At 40.3% G+C, this 21549-nt stretch overlaps 1 protein-coding gene across 1 annotated transcript; it reads right to left on the bottom strand.

Moving 5' to 3' along the window:
- Positions 1-5471: 5471 nt before the first annotated feature.
- On the bottom strand, positions 5472-20596 carry ccsapa (centriole, cilia and spindle-associated protein a). The gene is made up of 4 exons (XM_072463101.1): positions 20491-20596; positions 18388-18762; positions 8133-8455; positions 5472-5816 (listed from the first exon to the last, which is right to left on the bottom strand). The coding sequence occupies exons 2-4, from the start codon at positions 18731-18733 to the stop codon at positions 5643-5645; spliced, it is 843 nt and encodes a 280-aa protein (XP_072319202.1). The 5' UTR covers positions 18734-18762; positions 20491-20596; the 3' UTR covers positions 5472-5642.
- Between the last annotated feature and the right edge of the window lie 953 nt (positions 20597-21549).

A 21549-nucleotide genomic window follows, 5' to 3' on the forward strand; every position in this document is an offset into this window, starting at 1 on the left:
TCCTTGTGAGGGTTTCGTCTCCATGGAGATGTTGTTGCTTTGCCTGGAATGTTCCACAGTAGAGCATTTAAAGCATATGACAGTTTGGACGACTTGTTTCACTAAAATGCACTTAAGATAATTGTATTTAACATTTTTCTAAAGATTTTACAAACTGAATCCAAGCAATTGTTTTATCATTTTAACTTCCTGGTTGTAAAGGATGACATCATTAGGAAATCCCATGACTGTTTCCTAGCAACCAAAACTCCTTTAATATTACAGAAATGAAAATGCATGAGAACACCTTTATTTAGATGAATCAAAGTTTAAATGGTCAGAAAGACGAGTTTGTTTGTGTAAATTAAGTCTGAGTCTTTGTGTTTCCAAACACAACTTCTATATTTTTTTTATTTCTCTTCTTGTTGTAAAACAATTTATATTTACAACAGGTTTCATCCCACCAAACAATGAAAATCATACAAACCTGTCATACGCACTTTAACTTTCCTATTTCTATGGAGCCTCCAGATCAGATCTGTGGAGAGGGGACTCCTCTCTCTGAAAGAATGCATGTTTTTGTGTAACTGAACAAATACAAATAGATACATTAATGCCATACTATGGAACATTCCACATGGTGCACCTATGAAACAATGAAATGGAAAACGGTGCATCCATCTATTTTACACTTTTATGGTTTCAGTTAGTGTCTTGTTTTTTAATTGTTTTCATTTCGTGGTTTATATATTCCAAAAAGAAAATGTTAATTTTAAATCATATTTAGATATTAGATATATATTATATCTCAGAGAAATATTTCAATCAAAAGGAAAACGTCTCCAGTCGACTTAATTTTAAACCTTTTTGTCGTTTATTTTTGTGCCTGTTTTTAGTTTTTCATTACAGACCAGCTCAAAACCCGTCCTCACAAAACACAAAATCATATATAAAACATTCAGTGACTTTAACTATGATCTGCAGCAGAGTTCAGCCCTAAAGACGCGACAATCAGAATCTCAGCATTTCAATTCAAAATACATCAAATACATTACAATATCACACTTTAAATGCTTGTAAACATATTCATTCATATTGCCCATTGTAAACTTGGTATAGAGAGACTTTTTTTCACTTTCTAAAATGTAGGGTTGATTTTGACAGTACATTTACAAACTTCTTGCAGTTTCACTCTCAAACGTGATCACTTTTTGGTGCTTGGCTCGCTTTAGTTTATAAGAGTTTATGCAGATGATGAGCGTTAGCAGTGAGTGGCAAAAACGCATCAGAGTCAATGTCAAAGAGCGCAAAACGCAACTAAAATATGAAAGAGCAGCTAAAATCTTATAATGAATGTAAAAGTCTACAACTCTGCTGAATGTTTAGTTTTTACCTGACGTCTAATAGAAGAAAATCAAGTAAACAATTGTAGAAAAGCAGATGAACAACGTCACACTGCTGCTACGCTCAAATTTATCACTGATACAGATTTTATCACACACGGTTGAACTCATGACCTTTCTCTCCTTAACTAAGATGTTTCTGAGTCCGTTTGTTGAGGAAATTAATTGTTACGCGGCAGTTGAAGTGTCTTTAATCTCCAACCGTCGTTAGCATACAAGCTAGCTCAGCTCTGCACAGTCGCAACAACAACAACAAGAACAAGAACAACCAGAAACTACTTTCACTTTACATTTGGCCCTGTCAAGTTCATTTGAGCAAAACAAAAGCACGACGGACAGAAATGAGACTGAAAAAAGCATAAACACGCATTTTATCAGTGTCACACATCCGTTAGCACGTTCTGTTAGCCTAATGCTAAACCAATGGAGATTTAAGGGTGATAAATTAGGGTGACCAGACGTCCCCTTTTACCTGGGACAACTCTGTGTCCCATGTCCCAGCAGATGTTTCCAAAACCACTGACTTGTCCCACTTGTTTTGATTTTTGACCACTCGGAGACCCTCCAACAGTAAAGAGGAATGTATCAGGAATGTTTCATAAGCCAAAATATTGAAAATCTGGTTATAGAATAACCAGAACACAAACAATGCTCACTTCAGCACTTTATTTAGTTGTTCCATGGCTTTTTGACAACTTTTTCACAATGTTTTAGCTAATGTATCTCTATGGACGTTCAGCGCACCAGCAATAAACATGGCAGATTTCCATGGTAACGGAGGTATTTGTCATTCGTGACCTTCCAACTTGAGCTCTATAATTCTGCCACTCACTGCCACTCGGAATGTGGAGTATAACCTCTACTCGGCCCGCTAAGACAATATACAGTTTTATAGAACCGTTTATGCTTAAATCCTTTGTAAGTGTTAAAATAGTAGCACATTTCATACTTTAATATTATTTGAAAAAGAAATATCAAAAATAGCTCCGTTTGGTCCTCTCGGTCCTCTCGGTTAAACCTCAGCTGCCTTAGTGAGACGTAAATGTGTGAAGCAGTGCATTAAGAGACATTCATGCTTAAAAATAATGAGTTAATGAGGCTTGAAGAGAATCACTGCTGCACCAAACAGCTGCCAAATATTGTAAACGTTCAGGATCAGGCCACGCCCAACGATTATTTCTATCAGGACTGCACAATATATCGAATAAGTATAATAATAATAATAAATATAGCCGCAAGCGGCAATGATCGGCCCTCGCCACGCCGCCGCCACGCCGCAAGAGGAGGGGGCGCTAACGCGCCCCAATTGTCCTTTTATTGCGCCTACTGCTGAATCTGTGACGCTGTCACATCTTCTCCCCTTTGTTTTACCATCAAAAAGCAATTTTATTTTGAATTCTTGGCACAATGTGCGGCTTTGCCGCACAGACACCGTGACTCTTTGAATAAAAATGTGGATCACTTTTGATGGTCCACCCCTGAAGATGAGTCTCACCAAATTTCAGGTTAATAGGGCTAACGCCCTAAGAGGAGTTTGTGAAAGTATAAAGTGTAAACATGTTCTGGCGATTTCCCCATTGGAATAACATGGAAGGTTTCGGTCATCGTTACGGCAACGCCATAACAATTATGACATGGGTCTCATTGACGTTTTTGATGGAGATGCCAAAATTGAGTTGTGTGTCAAATTTCATATAATTTCGCAAAACTAAACATTTAACCTCCATATAAAATCTGTAGGGGGCGCTGTGGCGCCAAATGAATTTATTTCACTTCAAGTGGGTTTAGGGCAAAGAGTTTAACAACTGATTCTAATTTGACGCAATTCGGACTTTATCTGCGCAAACGGCAGAAATTTTAAATATGGGAGATTTCTGAAATTCTAGCTACAGTTTGCGGCTTCGCCGCACAGAGACCGTGAGAGGTATCAATGTAATTTGGATAACTTTTGATGTCCCACTCCTCAGTAGCATTTTCACCAAATTTCAGCTTTTTAGAGCCAACGCCCTGGGAGGAGTTCGTAAAAGTACGACGTTTGGAAAAACTCCAAAATCATGTTTAGCCATTTTTGAAGCAATATGGCCGACATTTGGTTGGGCGGACGGCGTTGCCGTAATAATATTTTTTACTTCTCTTGTCACCATCTACCTCTGCGCCAAATTTCATGATTCTACGATCAGATTTTTTTTGGGTCATTTCCCATCTCTCAATGCATTTTTGGTACATTTGGGGGCGCTGACGCGCCAATTTTTTTATTTTAGAAAAGGGAAATAGCCAGAATGTAGAGAGGCACGATTTTTAGAGGTGTGCAAATTTTTGTGACTTTTCGTCAATGTTCACTGGGTGAAAAATAGGGGGGTTGGTCCCGAGAAGAAGAAGAAGAAGAAGAAGAAGAAGAAGAAGAAGAAGAAGAAGAAGAAGAAGAAGAAGAAGAAGAATATTCCGATGCGAAAACAATGTTTCCCATTTTTCAAATATCATAAACTATACATTTTCGGAAAGCGCTCGCGCTTTCCTACCTCATGGTGTGGGTCCCTGGTCACTGACGGGTACTTTCGTTAATTTTGAGTGGGCTCCGCCCACTTTGTGTTTTTGGCCCTCTATACAGTAATAATGTTCAATTTTTGCATTACATGCTTATATGCACGGAACATGCAAGAGATGGGGAACGTATTCGTGAGCTACTTAGGGCAAATGAGTGCTTTATATGGGGATGACGACCGCTTCGCGGTCGTCATCCCAATGTAAAGTGCTCGTTTAGTGCGCACTTTTGCACGGGCTTCGCCCGTTTACAACGGTAATGTTCCATTTTCCTACTATTAATTAGTATGCCCGGGGCGTGCGTGAGTGAAGGAGTGCGTTAGTGAGTGTTTGGAAGTGGGCGAGCGCTTCGCGCTCGATTTCGTGCGCACTACGTGCGCACTTTCGCAGCCGTGCTTCGCACGGCCTTACGAGATTAATAGGCCTCTCGCCAGCTTGTGGCGCTCGGGCCTAATAATAATAATTGAAACCGCAACACTCTCACAATAACAACAAGGTCCTTCATCTGACAGAAATGTACAGATTAAAAATAAATAAAAAAGTGAATTATGTTAGTAGTATTAGTGTTATTTTATGCATATTTTTTCCACGTTTAGGCGCAAATTTGCCTCGGTTTTGTCTCTATTGAGTCGTTATGTTTTGTTAGGCAGTTGGACTTGTAAATTAGGCATTTTTGTTTTAATGTAACAGAAATGATTGCGTCAAAAATTACATTAATATATCACAGTCTTTCGTGTCTGTCGTGTAGCCCTAACTTCTATTGCACATTGACATTTTTAAATATTTTTTTACCCAAAGCATTATGTAAATATGGTGACTGAGAATATATATATATGTATATATATATATATATATATAAATGAAAAACAGATTCTCTGTTGCAGCTTTAGTTCACTACAAAACTGTCCCAGTTGGATATTACAAATAAACATGGGACGATATTGCAATTTTGTGTCCCGATTATCATGGACAAAATATCTGTGACCAACCATAATATCACAATAATAATTCAAACTGCAGAGTTTAGCAAAGTATTATGGATATATTTGTAATACTGACTAAGTTCCATGTTTAAACAACTATTATAGAACTGTACTTTGTTACGAGTGAAAACAACAAACCAAATACCAAAGTCTGGCGGTATAACTGCAGTTTAGTTTTTCAAAATAAAATAGAAAATATATTCTCGCTAATCAACTGTGCCTGCTTCAGTCCAGTTCACCTTGTGTCTGTTCTCATACCATTCTTTACATTGTTAAATTATAAAGCATTTGTAAATATTTTAACATCTGCGTCACTATAAACTGATATGATAGAAACTGTTTGAGAATGTTATACTAGTTGTAATGTTTTAACAGCGACTGCAGATGCAAACTAGCTTTTTATTAAAAAAGCAAATCCTCTTCTTTGTTTTTAAGTTTAATGTGTTTGTACAAATAAATAATAAACAAAACGATTTTAGTCGACCTTTTTTCTTGTGATCAACGATATTCTTACTTATTGTCTCATCCCTAATTGCAATACTTGATTCATTTTCTCATTAAAAGCACAAAATATCCAAGCTAAAGGGATCTATTGACCTCATTCTGCTTCTGTCCCACCTTCTGCCGTCTGAGGAAAGACAGCAATCGATTGTAAAGTCGTTTCCTTTGGTTCAGCAGTGATTCTTAAACTAAATTTCTCTTCCCTTCTCAGTCCCGTCGTGGCTCGCTGCGGCTTCTACCTGACGCGAGCGGAGAAGCAGCGCATGTACTCGGTGACCCAGGGGCTGTCGGCCACGGAGAGCTGGGTCTTACGGAGCTTGTCCAGGTCCGCGGAGCGAGTCCTCCTCATGTGAGACCGGAGTCCGGTCCTGGGTCGGCCCGTTTGGACGCAGACATCTGACGTGTGGCTCTGAGAGGAGGACACAGAGAGTTTAGGGAGTTTAGGGACGCAACGGGGGGCAAAATATGGGCGTTTTATTTGTTTGGTCCCACAATTAGATTCAAATTGGGACATTGTTTTCTTAAAATGCATTCTCCTTCAACAGAGATATAAAGTAGCTCCTACACACCAAACCTTAGGATCTTAACTAGATGCTGACAGAACCAACACAAAGATTTGTTCACATCTGATTCTAAGTGTGATTTATTGAAGTTTTAAGGCTAGAAAATTAGGCAAAATTTGAAATTTCAGGCAAATTTTAAGTCAGATCGAGTTTACACAAAATATAAATAATAAATCCAAAATCCCCTCAGTAAAATGTTTTTGTATCTAATATGTCAACAAAATTCAACAGAAAATTTAAACCTGGCTTTTCAATTTTTCAGATTTAAAAGTTTCAAATATGTGCAATTGTGTCTGTTTTTACACATAAAATGCCTTATTTCTACATGAAAACGTGACATGATAAAAAAAAACTCTAATAATTTTTGTTTCTTATGTTTATGTGAGTAAACGACAGGAGAAGTTTCAAATTGACCTGCTGCGTCTGGTCTTAAAAACAAAATGGACTGTAACACAAATAACACTGTCTCTGTGTTACCTTGCACACAATGGGTGAAATTTCCTGCATTTTGGCGGATTTTTCAGTGAGTTTTTTGTCCAATTCCACCGCTCTTTTTACTCGGATGATGATAATATCAGTCTCTATTCATTTATTATACACAGTAATCAGTTCAGCAAAGAGTGGAGACATTTTCAAAGACAAAATGCATTATTTCCACGACATTCAGCCTTTTGTTTCTCATTTTCCGTGCGTTTTCAACGTCTGAAAAAAGGACTAGCCCAGTGTCTTCAGGATTTCCAGCACGTGTAGGAGCCCTGCTGTTATTATCCCGACTGATCTGTTTTTATGTCGATTAAACACCTTTCTCGTGAACACTTAGAGAGTTCGACCTGCTCTGTCTCAAACTGCTCGTAGCTCTTCAGGTTCAGACGCTTTTGTGGATCCTGGAGCAGTTTCCGAAAACCACACTGGCTCCTGTTTTATTCATGACGAGTGTTAAATATCTCAGGTGTATCTGGTGTCGTGCAGGAAAGACTCTGGCAGCTTTACTAACCCACATCCTACACATTTAAACGAGAACTTAGCATTTAGCACGTCGGGCTAACTCATGTGCAAAATGCTAAGTCCTCAACGGTCCAACAACAGTCTTTACTTTAACGTCTATCAGCTTCACACTCATCGGGAGCAGGGTCTGGGCGAGGGAACTGGTCTCTATTGTTGCCACATTTGCCCCGGGGCAGACCAACAGAAGCAGGCCAGCCAATCTGCGCCTACAGCCCCAGTCTCTGATCTCTTACACCTTAATAAAACTGGTCTAAAAACTGGACTTAAAGTGTCTCTATTATGGTGGATGATCTTTCTGCCTCTGAGTCTGTCACACGAGTCGTTCCCAGCCTGAAAATGCTCATTCCGTTCATGTTTTTAGCTTCCTGTTAAAGCCGATTGTGTGGAACGTGGAGCTGCCTCATGTGTTTCGATCAGTCGATGGTGTCCTACGTCCAGTGTTCTCCACACCTTTTTAGTTCAAACTCCCTTGTGTGAACTGGACATATTTCAGTTTTTAAGTCGATTGCACTGGAATTGCACTTTGAGTTTGAGCCAATCACAGCAGCCAAATGAATGACAGGCTTCAATCAAAAGACGGATCAGCCAGAGCGGTACAAGAAGGATTCTCGTGACATTGTAACAGCTGCAGGACAAGGTTCTTTTGGTGTGAACTCTTGTGAGCCTGTGGTCTTCTGTGTGCAATTTGGGTCAGATATTTGGTCATATCATAAAGTAATTTATACTTTTTTCCAGCACTAGGTCATTCCCTTCTTTAATCAACGAATAGATTCAAAGGGCGTGTCTTCAGTCAACCAACATTGTCTTTAGTTACGGCCTCAGGGAACGTACAAACTTTAGTCTGGACATTTTTTGCGTGATATTTGACATATCTCAAAGCTCGGCAGACTTTAGACCTATAACTCCAGGACCTCATATTGGGAAACAGTGAGTGCGGTTACATTCACACTCAAAACCAGACTCCTTTAAAAGGCAGATTTTGGAGTTAAAAGATTATCAAAATGACCTTTAAACAGCAAAACCATCTGATTTCTTTCTGATCAAGCTCCCTCTGGTTACTCACAGCAGATGTTGAGGTCATTTACATCATCTTTAAGGTCCAAAAGTCGGATAAATATCTTTCGGTGTGTTTGTCTAATCCTTTGTGTCTCACTCACGTCGTTGGGCGTCCTCCTGACCTCCATGTGTCTCTGTGTCCAGTCCAGTCTGCTCTCTCGGTCTCTGTTGGTCGGAGGCTGGCTCTTGGCTCTCGTCTTCCGGACCGCGGCGTCGCTGACCCCGCGACTCTGGACCTGGACCTGGCCCGGTTCGGTCTTCTGAGGGCGCCGTCGAGGCCTCTGCCTGGGCCGCGGCCGCAGGGATTCACCGTCGGACGAGGCGCTGTCGATGGGGCCGTTGTCTGTGGGCGTGTCGTCGTGGAAACCGTTCACGGCGGCAGAGTTGTTGGCTTGGCTAGGGCCGTTTTGTACAACCGCGGCGTCTGTTCAGATCCAACACACCAATCAGAGAAGCACCAGTTATTTGTAAAGATATACAACATGATCCTAAACTGTTATTTACAACATCCTCCTTTTCTTTTGCCATTTTTGCTACTTTCATTGTTTTTTTGTTATTACATTGTTGGGCTGCAGCGATTAATAGACAAATAAAAAAGAATCTTAGTCATTTTGATCATCATAATCGTTAACTGGACAATACAAACTCTAAAACACCATAAACCTTTTTACAACAAAGATAGTTTTCCATCAATAATCATTTTATTTGTAACTCATTTCTATCTAGAAGACTTTCTTTGTGATATTTCATCCTCTATTTGGTTAAAAATGTATTTAAAAAGTCTCAACATGCAACAGAAATCATCATTTTACCAGTCGACTGATAAAATAATCATTAGTGTAAGCCCTAGTTGTGAATCAGTATACGGCAATAGTTGAAGGCACAAATGCCAAATTATGTACACATTTTCCCTTAAATAATTGCTTTAAGAGTTAATTTACTTCTGGAGTTAGTGTAATCCCTCATTCGTCCAGGAGTGTTCCATTGTAGAAAAAGCTTCAGTTGTAGTCATCTGGACCCAGTTAGAAAAAGATAGACATTTCGACTCTTTAACACTCTAAACACTTTAAGACAAAAACTGGTTCACCCTAAGGACAAGATGCCGACCCAAAAACAGAGCAATGTAGTTTATTCGATCCAATGCAGTGAAGAAAGTTGTAAAGAACGTTACATAGGAGAGACTAAACAGCCTCTGCACAAGAGACTCTATCAGCACAGAAGAAATACAAGTTCAGGACCACAGAGTGCCGTGCATCTCCATCTTGAAGCCTCTAATCACTCGTTTGAAGACGGTGAGGTGAAGGTTTTAAGCAGCGAGAAAAGATGGTTTGAAAGAGGAGTTAAGGAAGCTATTTTGTTAAAAAAGAAAGACAGAAATGGAGGGTTAAGATTCAACCTTCCTGTAGTCTACAATGGAATATTGAACCCCTGGAGAGGTAGAGGACCATGACATTTAGATGTTAATCAGGTACTCAGGGTGGGTGAGCCAGGGTCTCACAAAGACAAAGGGGAGACTAATAGCCCATTAAAGGGCTGAATAGGCTCGGTAGATACCAAGAGGGTAAGTTTCTGTTGAAACAAACAACTCTTTCCTCTTCAGGAAGGCTCCGCCCAATGGGCTGGACTTACCACAGAATAGTACAAATATCGGAGTTCTCGACCTAAATTCTCTTGTTGACAATGACTCTTGGATGAGAGTCGAAACGTCTAATTTTTTCTAACTGGGTCCAGATGATACAACTGAAGCTTTTTCTACACTTCTGGAGTTAGATAATTATTTTTGGCAGACAGGTATTGTGATGTATTAAAATCAATATTGAGATCACACAGTGCACATTTTAAACCCGTCCAAGAGCATTAACTTTAAGAGCGGAATAACTGAACTGAAGAACAAATACAAATTAAAGCCGCAAGCGGCATCCAACGGCCCTCGCGGGCCGCCGGCCTTCCGACTCTGCTCTCTGCATTTTACAGAGATGGCGCTACTGCAATTGTCTAAGAACTAAGACAGCGACACATTGGACATGTACAATGCTGTGCTTAACCAGTGCAAATGAACACAAATGTCGGTCAAATGTGCAGCTCCAGCGCACAGAGACCGTGACACTTGGAATAAAAATATGGATAACTTTTGATGCTCCGCTTGTGTAGATTATTTTCCCCAAATATGAGCTTGATCGAGCTATTGCCCACAGAGGAGTTTGTTAAAGTGTGAAGCGTAAATGTGAACATTTCAAGGATTTGGCGTTTTTCCCATTTGTGACATATATTTGCGGCTCTACCGCACAGAGACCCTAGTACTTAAAATCAAAATATGGATAACTTTTGATGCCCCGCTTGTGTAGATGATTCTCCCCAAATATGAACTCGATCGGGCAATCGCCCTAGGAGGAGTTTGTTCAAGTGTGAAGTGTAAAAATGTGGTCATTTTAGAGATTTTGCGGTTTCCCCATAGGGATAACATGGGATGTTTCTGTCATCGCTACGGCTACGCTTTACCAAATATGACTTTGGCACCCATACTTTTAATTTGGGGATGGCAAATGAGAATTGTGTGCAAAATGTCATGTCATTTGGAAAAACTCTTGTTTATAGGCCACTCTGAAGGCCAAATAGTCCAAATTCTGCGAAAAGTTTGCGGCTCAGCTGCACAGAGACCGTAAATGTTATCCATAAAATTTGAATAACTTTAGATGCCCCACTTGTCTAGAGGAGGTACACCGATTTTGAGATCGGTGGGCCAAACGCACTAAGAGGAGTTTGTTAAAGTGTGAAGCGTAAATGTGAACATTTCAAGGATTTGGCGTTTTTCCCATTTGTGACATATATTTGCAGCTCCACGGCACAGAGACCGTAGCACTTAAAATCAAAATATGGATAACTTTTGATGCCCCGTTTGTGTAGATGATTTCCCCAAATATGAACTCGATCGAGCTATCGCCCTGGGAGGAGTTCGTTAAAGTGTGAAGCGTAAAAATGTGGTCATTTTAGAAATTTCGCTGTTTTCCCATTCGTGACATATATTTGCGGGTCCGCCACACAGAGACAGTAGCACTTAGAATCAAAATATGGATAACTTTTGATGCCCCGCTTGTGTAGATGATTTTCCCCAATTATGAGTTTGATCAGACAATCGCCCTAGGAGGAGTTTGTTAAAGTGTGAAGTGTAAAAATGTGGTGATTTGAGCGATTTTGCGATTTTCCCATAAGGACAACATGGGATGTTTCTGTCATCGCTACGGTTACGCCGTACAAAATATGACTTTGGCTCTCATACTTGTATGATCAGGATGGCAAATTAGAATTTTGTGCAAAATATCATGTCATTTGGAAAAACTCTATTGTTTATAGGCCACTCTGAAGGCCAAATAGTCAGAATTCTGGGAAACGTTTGCGGCTCCGTCGCACAGAGACCGTAAAAGTTATCCTTAAAATTTGGATAAATTTAGATGCACCACTTGTCTAGAGGACGTACACCGATTTTGAGGTCGGTGGGCAAAACGCACTAGGAGGGCTTCGTTAAAGTGTAAAACATAAAAATGTGGTAATTTGAGAGATTTTGTGGTTTTCCCATAGGGATAACATGGGAGGTTTCTGTCATCGCTACGACTACGCCGTAAAAATTTAGGCATTTTTGTGATTGGCTTTTGTGATCGGGACGGCAAAATAGAATTTTGGGTAAAGTTTAGACAATTTTGGTAAAACTAATTTTTGACCTTCAATGTTAATTTAAAGGTCACTCTGTAGGGGGCGCTATCACTGCCATTTCAATTTTGTCAGCCTAAACTGGTCCAAACTAGAAAGTTTAACAACTGATTCAAATTTGGTCCTAATCGGACTGGTTTTGATCAAATGGGAGCAATTTTTAGACCTGCAATATTCCAAAATAAGTTGTCCAACTTTGCGGCTGCGCCGCACACAGACCGTAAAAGGTATCTCAAAAAATTGGATAACTTTAGATGCCCCACTTGTCCAGAGGACGTACGCCGATTTTGAAGTCGGTGGGCAAAACGCCCTAGGAGGAGTTCGTCAAAGTTTGACGTGAACAAAATGGCTAACACAGCGTGTTTTCATTTTCAAAGGAAGATGGCGGCCATAGGGTAAGTCTGGGGGCGTGGCCACAATAATATTTTTTTTTGTCCTCACGAGAGGAATGCGTGTCCCAAATTTCGTAGCCTTACGCCAAAGTTGACCTCGGGGCGTCTCCCATAGGCGCAATGTATTTTGACTTTTGTCAGTGGCGCTGTCGCGCCATTTTTTAACGAAAAAAAAAATGGCCCAGAAAAAATCAAATTTTTCGCCGATTCTGAATTTTGGCAAAGTTTGGTGAGTTTTTGAGCATGTTCAGGGGGTCAAATTAGAGCTCAAAAAGCAGAAGAACAAGAAAAATAATAATAATTAAAGCCGCAAGCGGCATCCAACGGCCCTCGCGGGCCGCCGGCCTTCCGACTCTGCTCTCTGCATTTTACTGAGTTGGCGCTAACGCAATTGTCTAAGAACTAAGACAGCGACACATTGGACATGTACAATGCTGTGCTTAACCAGTGCAAATGAACACAAATGTTGGTCAAATGTGCAGCTCCAGCGCACAGAGACCGTGACACTTGGAATAAAAATATGGATAACTTTTGATGCTCCGCTTGTGTAGATGATTTTCCCCAAATATGAGCTTGATCGAGCTATTGCCCACAGAGGAGTTCATTAAAGTGTGAAGCATAAATGTGAACATTTCAAGGATTTGGCGTTTTTCCCATTTGTGACATATATTTGCGGCTCTACCGCACAGAGACCCTAGTACTTAAAATCAAAATATGGATAACTTTTGATGCCCCGCTTGTGTAGATGATTCCCCCCAAATATGAACTTGATCGGGTAATCGCCCTAGGAGGAGTTTGTTAAAGTGTGAAGTGTAAAAATGTGGTCATTTGAGAGATTTTGCGGTTTCCCCATAGGGATAACATGGGATGTTTCTGTCATCGCTACGGCTACGCTTTACCAAATATGACTTTGGCTCCCATACTTTTATTTTGGGGATGGCAAATGAGAATTGTGTGCAAAATGTCATGTCATTTGGAAAAACTCTTGTTTATAGGCCACTCTGAAGGCCAAATAGTCCAAATTCTGCGAAAAGTTTGCGGCTCAGCTGCACAGAGACCGTAAATGTTATCCATAAAATTTGAATAACTTTAGATGCCCCACTTGTCTAGAGGAGGTACACCGATTTTGAGATTGGTGGGCCAAACGCACTAGGAGGAGTTTGTTAAAGTGTGAAGCGTAAATGTGAACATTTCAAGGATTTGGCGTTTTTCCCATTTCTGACATATATTTGCAGCTCCACGGCACAGAGACCGTACCACTTAAAATCAAAATATGGATAACTTTTGATGCCCCGTTTGTGTAGATGATTTTCCCCAAATATGAGTTTGATCGGACAATCGCCCTAGGAGGAGTTTGTTAAAGTGTGAAGTGTAAAAATGTGGTGATTTGAGCGATTTTGCGATTTTCCCATAAGGATAACATGGGATGTTTCTGTCATCGCTACGGTTATGCCGTACAAAATATGACTTTGGCTCTCATACTTGTATGATCAGGATGGCAAATTAGAATTTAGTGCAAAATGTCATGTCATTTGGAAAAACTCTATTGTTTATAGGCCACTCTGAAGGCCAAATAGTCAGAATTCTGGGAAACGTTTGCGGCTCCGTCGCACAGAGACCGTAAAAGTTATCCTTAAAATTTGGATAACTTTAGATGCTCCACTTGTCTAGAGGACGTACACTGATTTTGAGGTTGGTGGGCAAAACGCACTAGGAGGAGTTTGTTAAAGTGTAAAACATAAAAATGTGGTAATTTGAGAGATTTTGTGCTTTTCCCATAGGGATAACATGGGAGGTTTCTGTCATCGCTACGACTACGCCGTAAAAATTTAGGCATTTTTGTGATTGGCTTTTGTGATCGGTACGGCAAAATAGAATTTTGAGTAAAGTTTAGACAATTTTGGTAAAACTAATTTTTGACCTTCAATGTTAATTTAAAGGTCACTCTGTAGGGGGCGCTATCGCGCCCATTTCAATTTTGTCAGCCTAAACTGGTCCAAACTAGAAAGTTTAACAACTGATTCAAATTTGGTCCTAATCGGACTGGTTTTGATCAAATGGGAGCAATTTTTAGATCTGTAATATTCCAAAATAAGTTGTCCAACTTTGCGGCTGCGCCGCACACAGACCGTAAAAGGTATCTCAAAAAATTTGATAACTTTAGATGCCCCACTTGTCCAGAGAACGTACGCCGATTTTGAAGTTGGTGGGCAAAACGCCCTAGGAGGAGTTCGTCAAAGTTTGACGTGAACAAAATGGCTAACACAGCGTGTTTTCATTTTCAAAGGAAGATGGCGGCCATAGGGTAAGTCTGGGGGCGTGGCCACAATGATTTTTTTTGTTTGTCCTCACGAGAGGAATGCGTGTCCCGAATTTCGTAGCCTTACGTCAAAGTTGACCTCGGGGCGTCTCCCATAGGGGCAATGTATTTTGACTTTTGTCGGTGGCGCTGTTGCGCCATTTTTTAACGAAAAAAAAAATGGCCCAGAAAAAATTAAATTTTTCGCCGATTCTGAATTTTGGGCAAAGTTTGGTGAGTTTTTGAGCATGTTCAGGGGGTCAAATTAGAGCTCAAAGCGCTGAAGAAGAACAAGAAAAATTAAAGCCGCAAGCGGCATCCAACGGCCCTCGCGGGCCGCCGGCCTTCCGACTCTGCGCTTTCGACTTGATAAAGATGGCGCCCTTATTGTGTCTTGAATAAAAAAAGAACTTGACAGACGGCGACACATTGGACATGGCCAATCCAGTGCAAATGAACACAAGTGTCAGTCAAATTTGCTGCGCCGCCGCACAGAGACCGTAGCACTTGGAATAAAAATATGGATAACTTTTGATGCCGCGCTTGTGTAGATGATTTTTCCCAAAGTAAAGCTTGATCGAGCTATTGCCCACGGAGGAGTTTGTTAAAGTGTGAAGCGTAAATGTGAACATTTCAAGGATTTGGCGTTTTTCCCATTTGTGACAGTATATTTGCAGCTCCACGGCACAGAGACCGTACCACTTAAAATCAAAATATGGATAACTTTTGATGCCCCGTTTGTGTAGATGATTTTCCCCAAATATGAGCTTGATCGGGCAATCGCCCTAGGAGGAGTTCGTTAAAGTGTGAAGCGTAAAAATGTGGTGATTTTAGAGATTTCGCTGTTTTCCCATTTCTGACATATATTTGCGGGTCCGCCACACAGAGACCGTACCACTTAAAATCAAAATATGGATAACTTTTGATGCCCCGTTTGTGTAGATGATTTTCCCCAAATATGAGCTTGATCGGGCAATCGCCCTAGGAGGAGTTCGTTAAAGTGTGAAGCGTAAAAATGTGGTGATTTTAGAGATTTCGCTGTTTTCCCATTTCTGACATATATTTGCGGGTCCGCCACACAGAGACCGTAGCACTTAGAATCAAAATATGGGTAAGTTTTGATGCCCCGCTTGTGTAGATGATATTCTCCAAATATGAACTTGATCGGACAATCGCCCTAGGAGGAGTTCATTAAAGTGTGAAGCGTAAAAATGTGGTGATTTGAGCGATTCTACGATTTTCCCATAAGGATAACATGGGATGTTTCTGTCAACGCTACGGTTACGCCGTACAAAATATGACTTTGGCTCTCATACTTTTATGATCAGGATGGCAAATTAGAATTTTGTTCAAAATATCATGTCATTTGGAAAAACTCTATTGTTTATAGGCCACTCTGAAGGCCAAATAGTCAGAATTCTGGGAAACGTTTGCGGCTCCGTCGCACAAAGACCGTAAAAGTTATCCTTAAAATTTGGATAACTTTAGATACACCACTTGTCTAGAGGACGTACACCGATTTTGAGGTTGGTGGGCAAAACGCACTAGGAGGACTTCGTTAAAGTGTAAAACATAAAAATGTGGTAATTTGAGAGATTTTGTGGTTTTCCCATAGGGATAACATGGGAGGTTTCTGTCATCGCTACGACTACGGCGTAAAAATTTAGGCATTTTTGTGATTGGCTTTTGTGATCGGGACGGCAAAATAGAATTTTGGGTAAAGTTTAGACAATTTTGGTAAAACTAATTTTTGACCTTCAATGTTAATTTAAAGGTCACTCTGTAGGGGGCGCTATCACTGCCATTTCAATTTTGTCAGCCTAAACTGGTCCAAACTAGAAAGTTTAACAACTGATTCAAATTTGGTCCTAATCGGACTGGTTTTGATCAAATGGGAGCAATTTTTAGACCTGCAATATTCCAAAATAAGTTGTCCAACTTTGCGGCTGCGCCGCACACAGACCGTAAAAGGTATCTCAAAAAATTGAATAACTTTAGATGCCCCACTTGTCCAGAGGACGTACGCCGATTTTGAAGTCGGTGGGCAAAACGCCCTAGGAGGAGTTCGTCAAAGTTTGACGTAAACAAAATGGCTAACTCAGCTTGTTTTCATTTTCAAAGGAAGATGGCGGCCATAGGGTAAGTTTGGGGGCGTGGCCACAATGTTTTTTTTTGTTTATCCTCACGAGAGGAATGCGTGTCCCGAATTTCGTAGCTTTACGCCAAAGTTGACCTCGGGGCGTCTCCCATAGGCGCAATGTATTTTGACTTTTGTCGGTGGCGCTGTCGCGCCATTTTTTAACGAAAAAAAAAATGGCCCAGAAAAAATAAAATTTTTCACCGATTCTGAATTTTGGGCAAAGTTTGGTGAGTTTTTGAGCATGTTCAGGGGGTCAAATTAGAGATCAAAGCGCTGAAGAAGAACAAGAAAAATAATAATAATAATAATAATAATAATATTTTTAGCAAAAACAATATAGCCGTTTTTACTATAACAACAAATGATACATCGTTTGAAAGCTCTAAGCCTTCCCGATGCCGCCATGGGGTGGAATTATCATTACGAGCGCTTACGCGCTCGTCACTCCCTATTCCGTCGGGATGCCCCGCCCACTCCCCATAGACTTCCATTGATTTGAGCAGATACAAGCATGGCCCATGCCTGCGGCATGGATTCTCGCATACGGGACGATGCCAGGAGGGTTTTTGGAGGAATGCAGCGCTTCGCGCTGCTGTTGTCAACAATTAGTGAATGGGCTACGCCCATTCACTAATTGTTGACTATTTCTGTCATAGCAGGAGTAAGTATGCATGATCCATGCCTTCGGCATGGGCTAGTTCACTGTACTTGCCAGGGGCGACGGGGTACCAAACATGCGGGCTGCGCCCGCATGTTTGGTCAGACAGTTGCAACGCTGCCTTCTTCGGCAGCGTTGCGGGAGCAATAGGCCCTCCCCCTGCTGGGGCTCGGGCCTAATAATAATAATAATAATATTTTTAGCAAAAACAATATAGCCAACAACGCGCTCGTCACTCCCTATTCCGTCGGGATGCCCCGCCCACTCCCCATAGACTTCCATTGATTTGAACAGATACAAGCATGGCCCATGCCTGCGGCATAGATTCTCGCGTACGGGACGATGCCAGGAGGGTTTTTGGAGGAATGCAGCGCTTTGCGCTGCTGTTGTCAATAATTAGTGAATGGGCTACGCCCATTCACTAATTGTTGACTATTTCTGTCATAGCAGGAGTAAGTATGCATGATCCATGCCTTCGGCATGGGCTAGTTCACTGTACTTGCCAGGGGCGACGGGGTACCAAACATGCGGGCTGCCTTCGGCAGCGTTGCGGGAGCAATAGGCCCTCCGCCCTGCTGGGGCTCGGGCCTAAAAACAATGTACAATATCATTAAAAGGCATGAACAGCTCAGTCATATTACAAACAAGAAATCCCCACTTTACCAAATAAAAGGTGCACATAGATATAGCTTCAAATCATAATGTTTCATCTATAATTTATTGAAGGATATAGTGGTTATGGCGACCTGTTTAGCAGGTTTTAGGTCAGACATTAGTCGTAATCAGTCTGTGGTTTCTGATTTGAGCAAACTGGACTAATATTTTATTAAGATTATAAAGATTTATATGGGACAATAGTAATAAAAGGACACACGTTCACCACATCCAAATTGGGACTAAATCGAGGTTGAACCTGGACTAGATCAGGACTAAAATGGGCTCAATATTTGTGATTAGTACTTTTCTCTATAAATTATTATTTTTTGATACAATTCTGGTGTTGTGGTGGGTCAGAGACATGTATAGATCACAGAGATACTGAAATATTTTGAGACCTTTTGTGGTTTTGCGCTCCCTCTTCACCCGACTACTGCCCACATAAACATATTCTGCTGATATCATGGTGGTGCTTGACCTCATTCCTCACAGTCTCTGCTCTCACCTGTCTTTGCTCCTCCTCCAGGCTCTCCCTCCGACTCCTCTGCCCCAGAACACTGCTTGGGTCCTGGGCTGGTCCTCAGCTCCGTCAGCTTCTGCGTCACCTCGGCCGTGTCTGGAGGTGCCACATTCAGGGGCCCCACGCGGTTCACTCTGCCCATCGGCGTGGACCAGCCGCTGGACTCGGAGCTGCTCTCCCACGCCTCCCAGAACCAGGGTCTGTGGGCGCCTTCCATCACGCGCCGGGTCAAGCGATACTTCAGCGAATCCTCGTAACATTTGGAAAAACTGTCCCACTTTGGGTCCTTGAACTTCTTCATGTACTCGGTCCGCACTTTCTTTGTCATCATGGCTAAAGTTTGGTTGGATAAAATACAATCTGGAAAACCACAATAGACATATTTATTTCTGAATAACACATGTGTAAACAGCTTTTGCATTTACAATGGTTATTTTGGAGATGTGCGAAATAAGAAAATCCTCCAACTAACTAAAACTATTGAAAATGACCTCAAAAGAGACGGAAAGGTCCGGCGTAATCTCCCAAACAAGAGTATAAAGTGTAAGGCTGCAACAGTTAATCGACTAATAGTGACTAGTGGATTATACACAATAATTGTAGTATTTTTTTGATAATCGTGATAGTTATTTGGACTATACAGATTCTAAACACATACAACAGACCTTTTATAACGGAGACAGCAACTTTATTAAATCAAAATGTAAAAAAAGAATTAAATATTTTGGTTTATTGTCAATAGTGCTCTTTATTTGTAAATCTAGTCTCTAAAAGCCTTCGGTCACCAATTAAAAACCTCTATTTGGTTGATGATGTATTTTAAAAACATCGATGTACAATTGAAAACATATTTTGACAAGTATATTACTAAAATAATGAAGTAAAATTATATTTCTGCCCTTTGTGTCATTGTCAACTTTATTTCTATAGCACAGTTACACCAGCTGTCCAAAGTGCTTCACGTGCACAAATCATGGTAAAAACACAGATAAGATACAAATACGATAACAAACACAACAAATCAAAAATACAGTTTAAAAGCCAATGCAAAATTGTTAGTGTCACAAAAGTGTTAGCGTCACAAGAGCAGATTTAAGCTCCTCATGTAAACCGTTTGTGGTCCATAAAAGTACATAAATCTTGGTGGCGTCCATAAAACTACCCCGACACATGTCAAAAGTCAAAAGTGTCAAAAATCACATACTAATCGATACTAAAACTAGTATTGAAATGTCTCATTTGAAGTATCGATATACAATCAAATCAAATAAATCACATTAACAGGACAAACATTTCCTGAAGAGTTTTGGATCTGACTTGAGCTTTATAAGAAAAAAAACAACATTAAAATTACAATGTGTTTTTTGGTATCGTCGTGGTACTTAAATCGGTTTAGAGTATCGCGCGTTTTCCTTTGTATCTAAATTGAGTTTGAAAATTTAGTATCAAACACAATTTGGAAATAAAATCATCTGTAATCCATTGCACGGTTTAACCACATCCTTCACAGAGATTAGAAGAGGATGAGCCTCATTATAGACTTTACTCCAGCAACCTACAACAAGCCACACAGCGCCACAACAATACTCAATTCAACCAAATATTCACTAAAATACTAATATGGATAATACAAATCACACTAAAATATTTTGAATTGAACACTTCTAAATGGGTTAGACTTCCTACTTAACCATGTATAATCTTCCATTGGGTCACTACTTTCACTTTGCATTTTGCTACATTTAAAACATAATTACGATGCATTTCTCAGGATCAAACAAGAAAAATAAAATTAAAAATATGGTATTATCTGCGTTGAGGTACGTGTCATGTTTTAACACTGAATTGGAACATTTTGCACAATTTATAGCATTGTATTGTATTTGCAAGCAATTTAGACATTGATAGACACATTCTCATAATAAATGGCGAGTTTGTGGAAGACTAGCTTTAAAATGATTAAAAAGCGTGTATTCCTGTGCTATTATAGACTGTAAAGCCAATAGACGGAAAAAAAAGAGAACATTTCGTCTCTGTCATGATATGATATGTATTTCAATTTAAAGTATGAAATAAATAAAGACTTACCAAAGCTTTAATCTAGGGGTTTAGGGGTTTTAAGGGCTAATTATTCCTCGTTGTTGTTGGGCATCGCTGCTGGGCTCCGTTTGACAGAAAACAGCGAGACTCGAGCGTGAAGCCGGAACCAGAGAAAGTGTAACATCCGGAAAAGATTTCACAATAAACCTGATTTGGTTAAAGAGGACCCATGGCGCTTTTATCAAGATTCTTAGTATCGTCCTACAACATAAGCAGATCACCATTTTACATTGTGTTGATTGCAATCCGCAATGTTGATCCAAAACAGTTTAATAATAGAAACAGTTTCATAAACTTCCTGTATCATAAGTCTTCAAAAATAATTACAACTAAATACGGGGATGTAGGTGGAGATAGGGGGTAGGTAAAAACGGACATTTCCTGGGTACTTGAACTTCAGATGCAGGACTAATGAGGGAAAATCAGGGTATGTCTCCTTTAATCAGAGTTGTCATATTCTATTAAAAAAAAAGCCTTTAACTCTGGCAGTAGGTCTATCACCCTCCCTTTAAAGATGCACTACGTAACTTTTCATGTAGATGTTACTGGTTTGCTTGAATCTTCCACAACTCAAGCCAGTCTTTTGTTCCTGTACAATACAATTTAGGCCTCTGTCCCTCGTCCCACTTATTGAAAGGATGTCCCTTTTTCATTGATGCCTCTTTTTAATCAATTATAAAAAGTGAGATTTACATAGAAAACATGATATAATTTCTCCACCAAATAAAGCAAGACTTATTTGGTACAGTATTGTTGTGGGGCCTATATGGGCACTGTATGGGCTGTGTGCATGTTTAATTTGCTTTCATGTGGGATTATTGTGCTCTATTGACCAAAACAAATGATAAACAACCTTTATTTTAAATAAATAGCAAGTCTATATTTTTACTGTGCAATTTATTTTGAAAGGCAGCGTCTCAGTCAGAAATGTAAATCCAGGCACTTTATCCAATTCCATCATAAATGAAAGTGGGAGTATTCCATAAATACACAGGGCCCCGAGTGCGCATGTGCTTCATCTGTTAGAGCAGTGTGCAGTTGAAGAGC

The sequence above is a fragment of the Eucyclogobius newberryi genome, unplaced genomic scaffold (assembly GCF_026437365.1).
Source record: "Eucyclogobius newberryi isolate DKJ021-1_F unplaced genomic scaffold, fEucNew1.0.hap1 SCAF_4, whole genome shotgun sequence".
Lineage (NCBI taxonomy): Eukaryota > Metazoa > Chordata > Actinopteri > Gobiiformes > Gobiidae > Eucyclogobius > Eucyclogobius newberryi.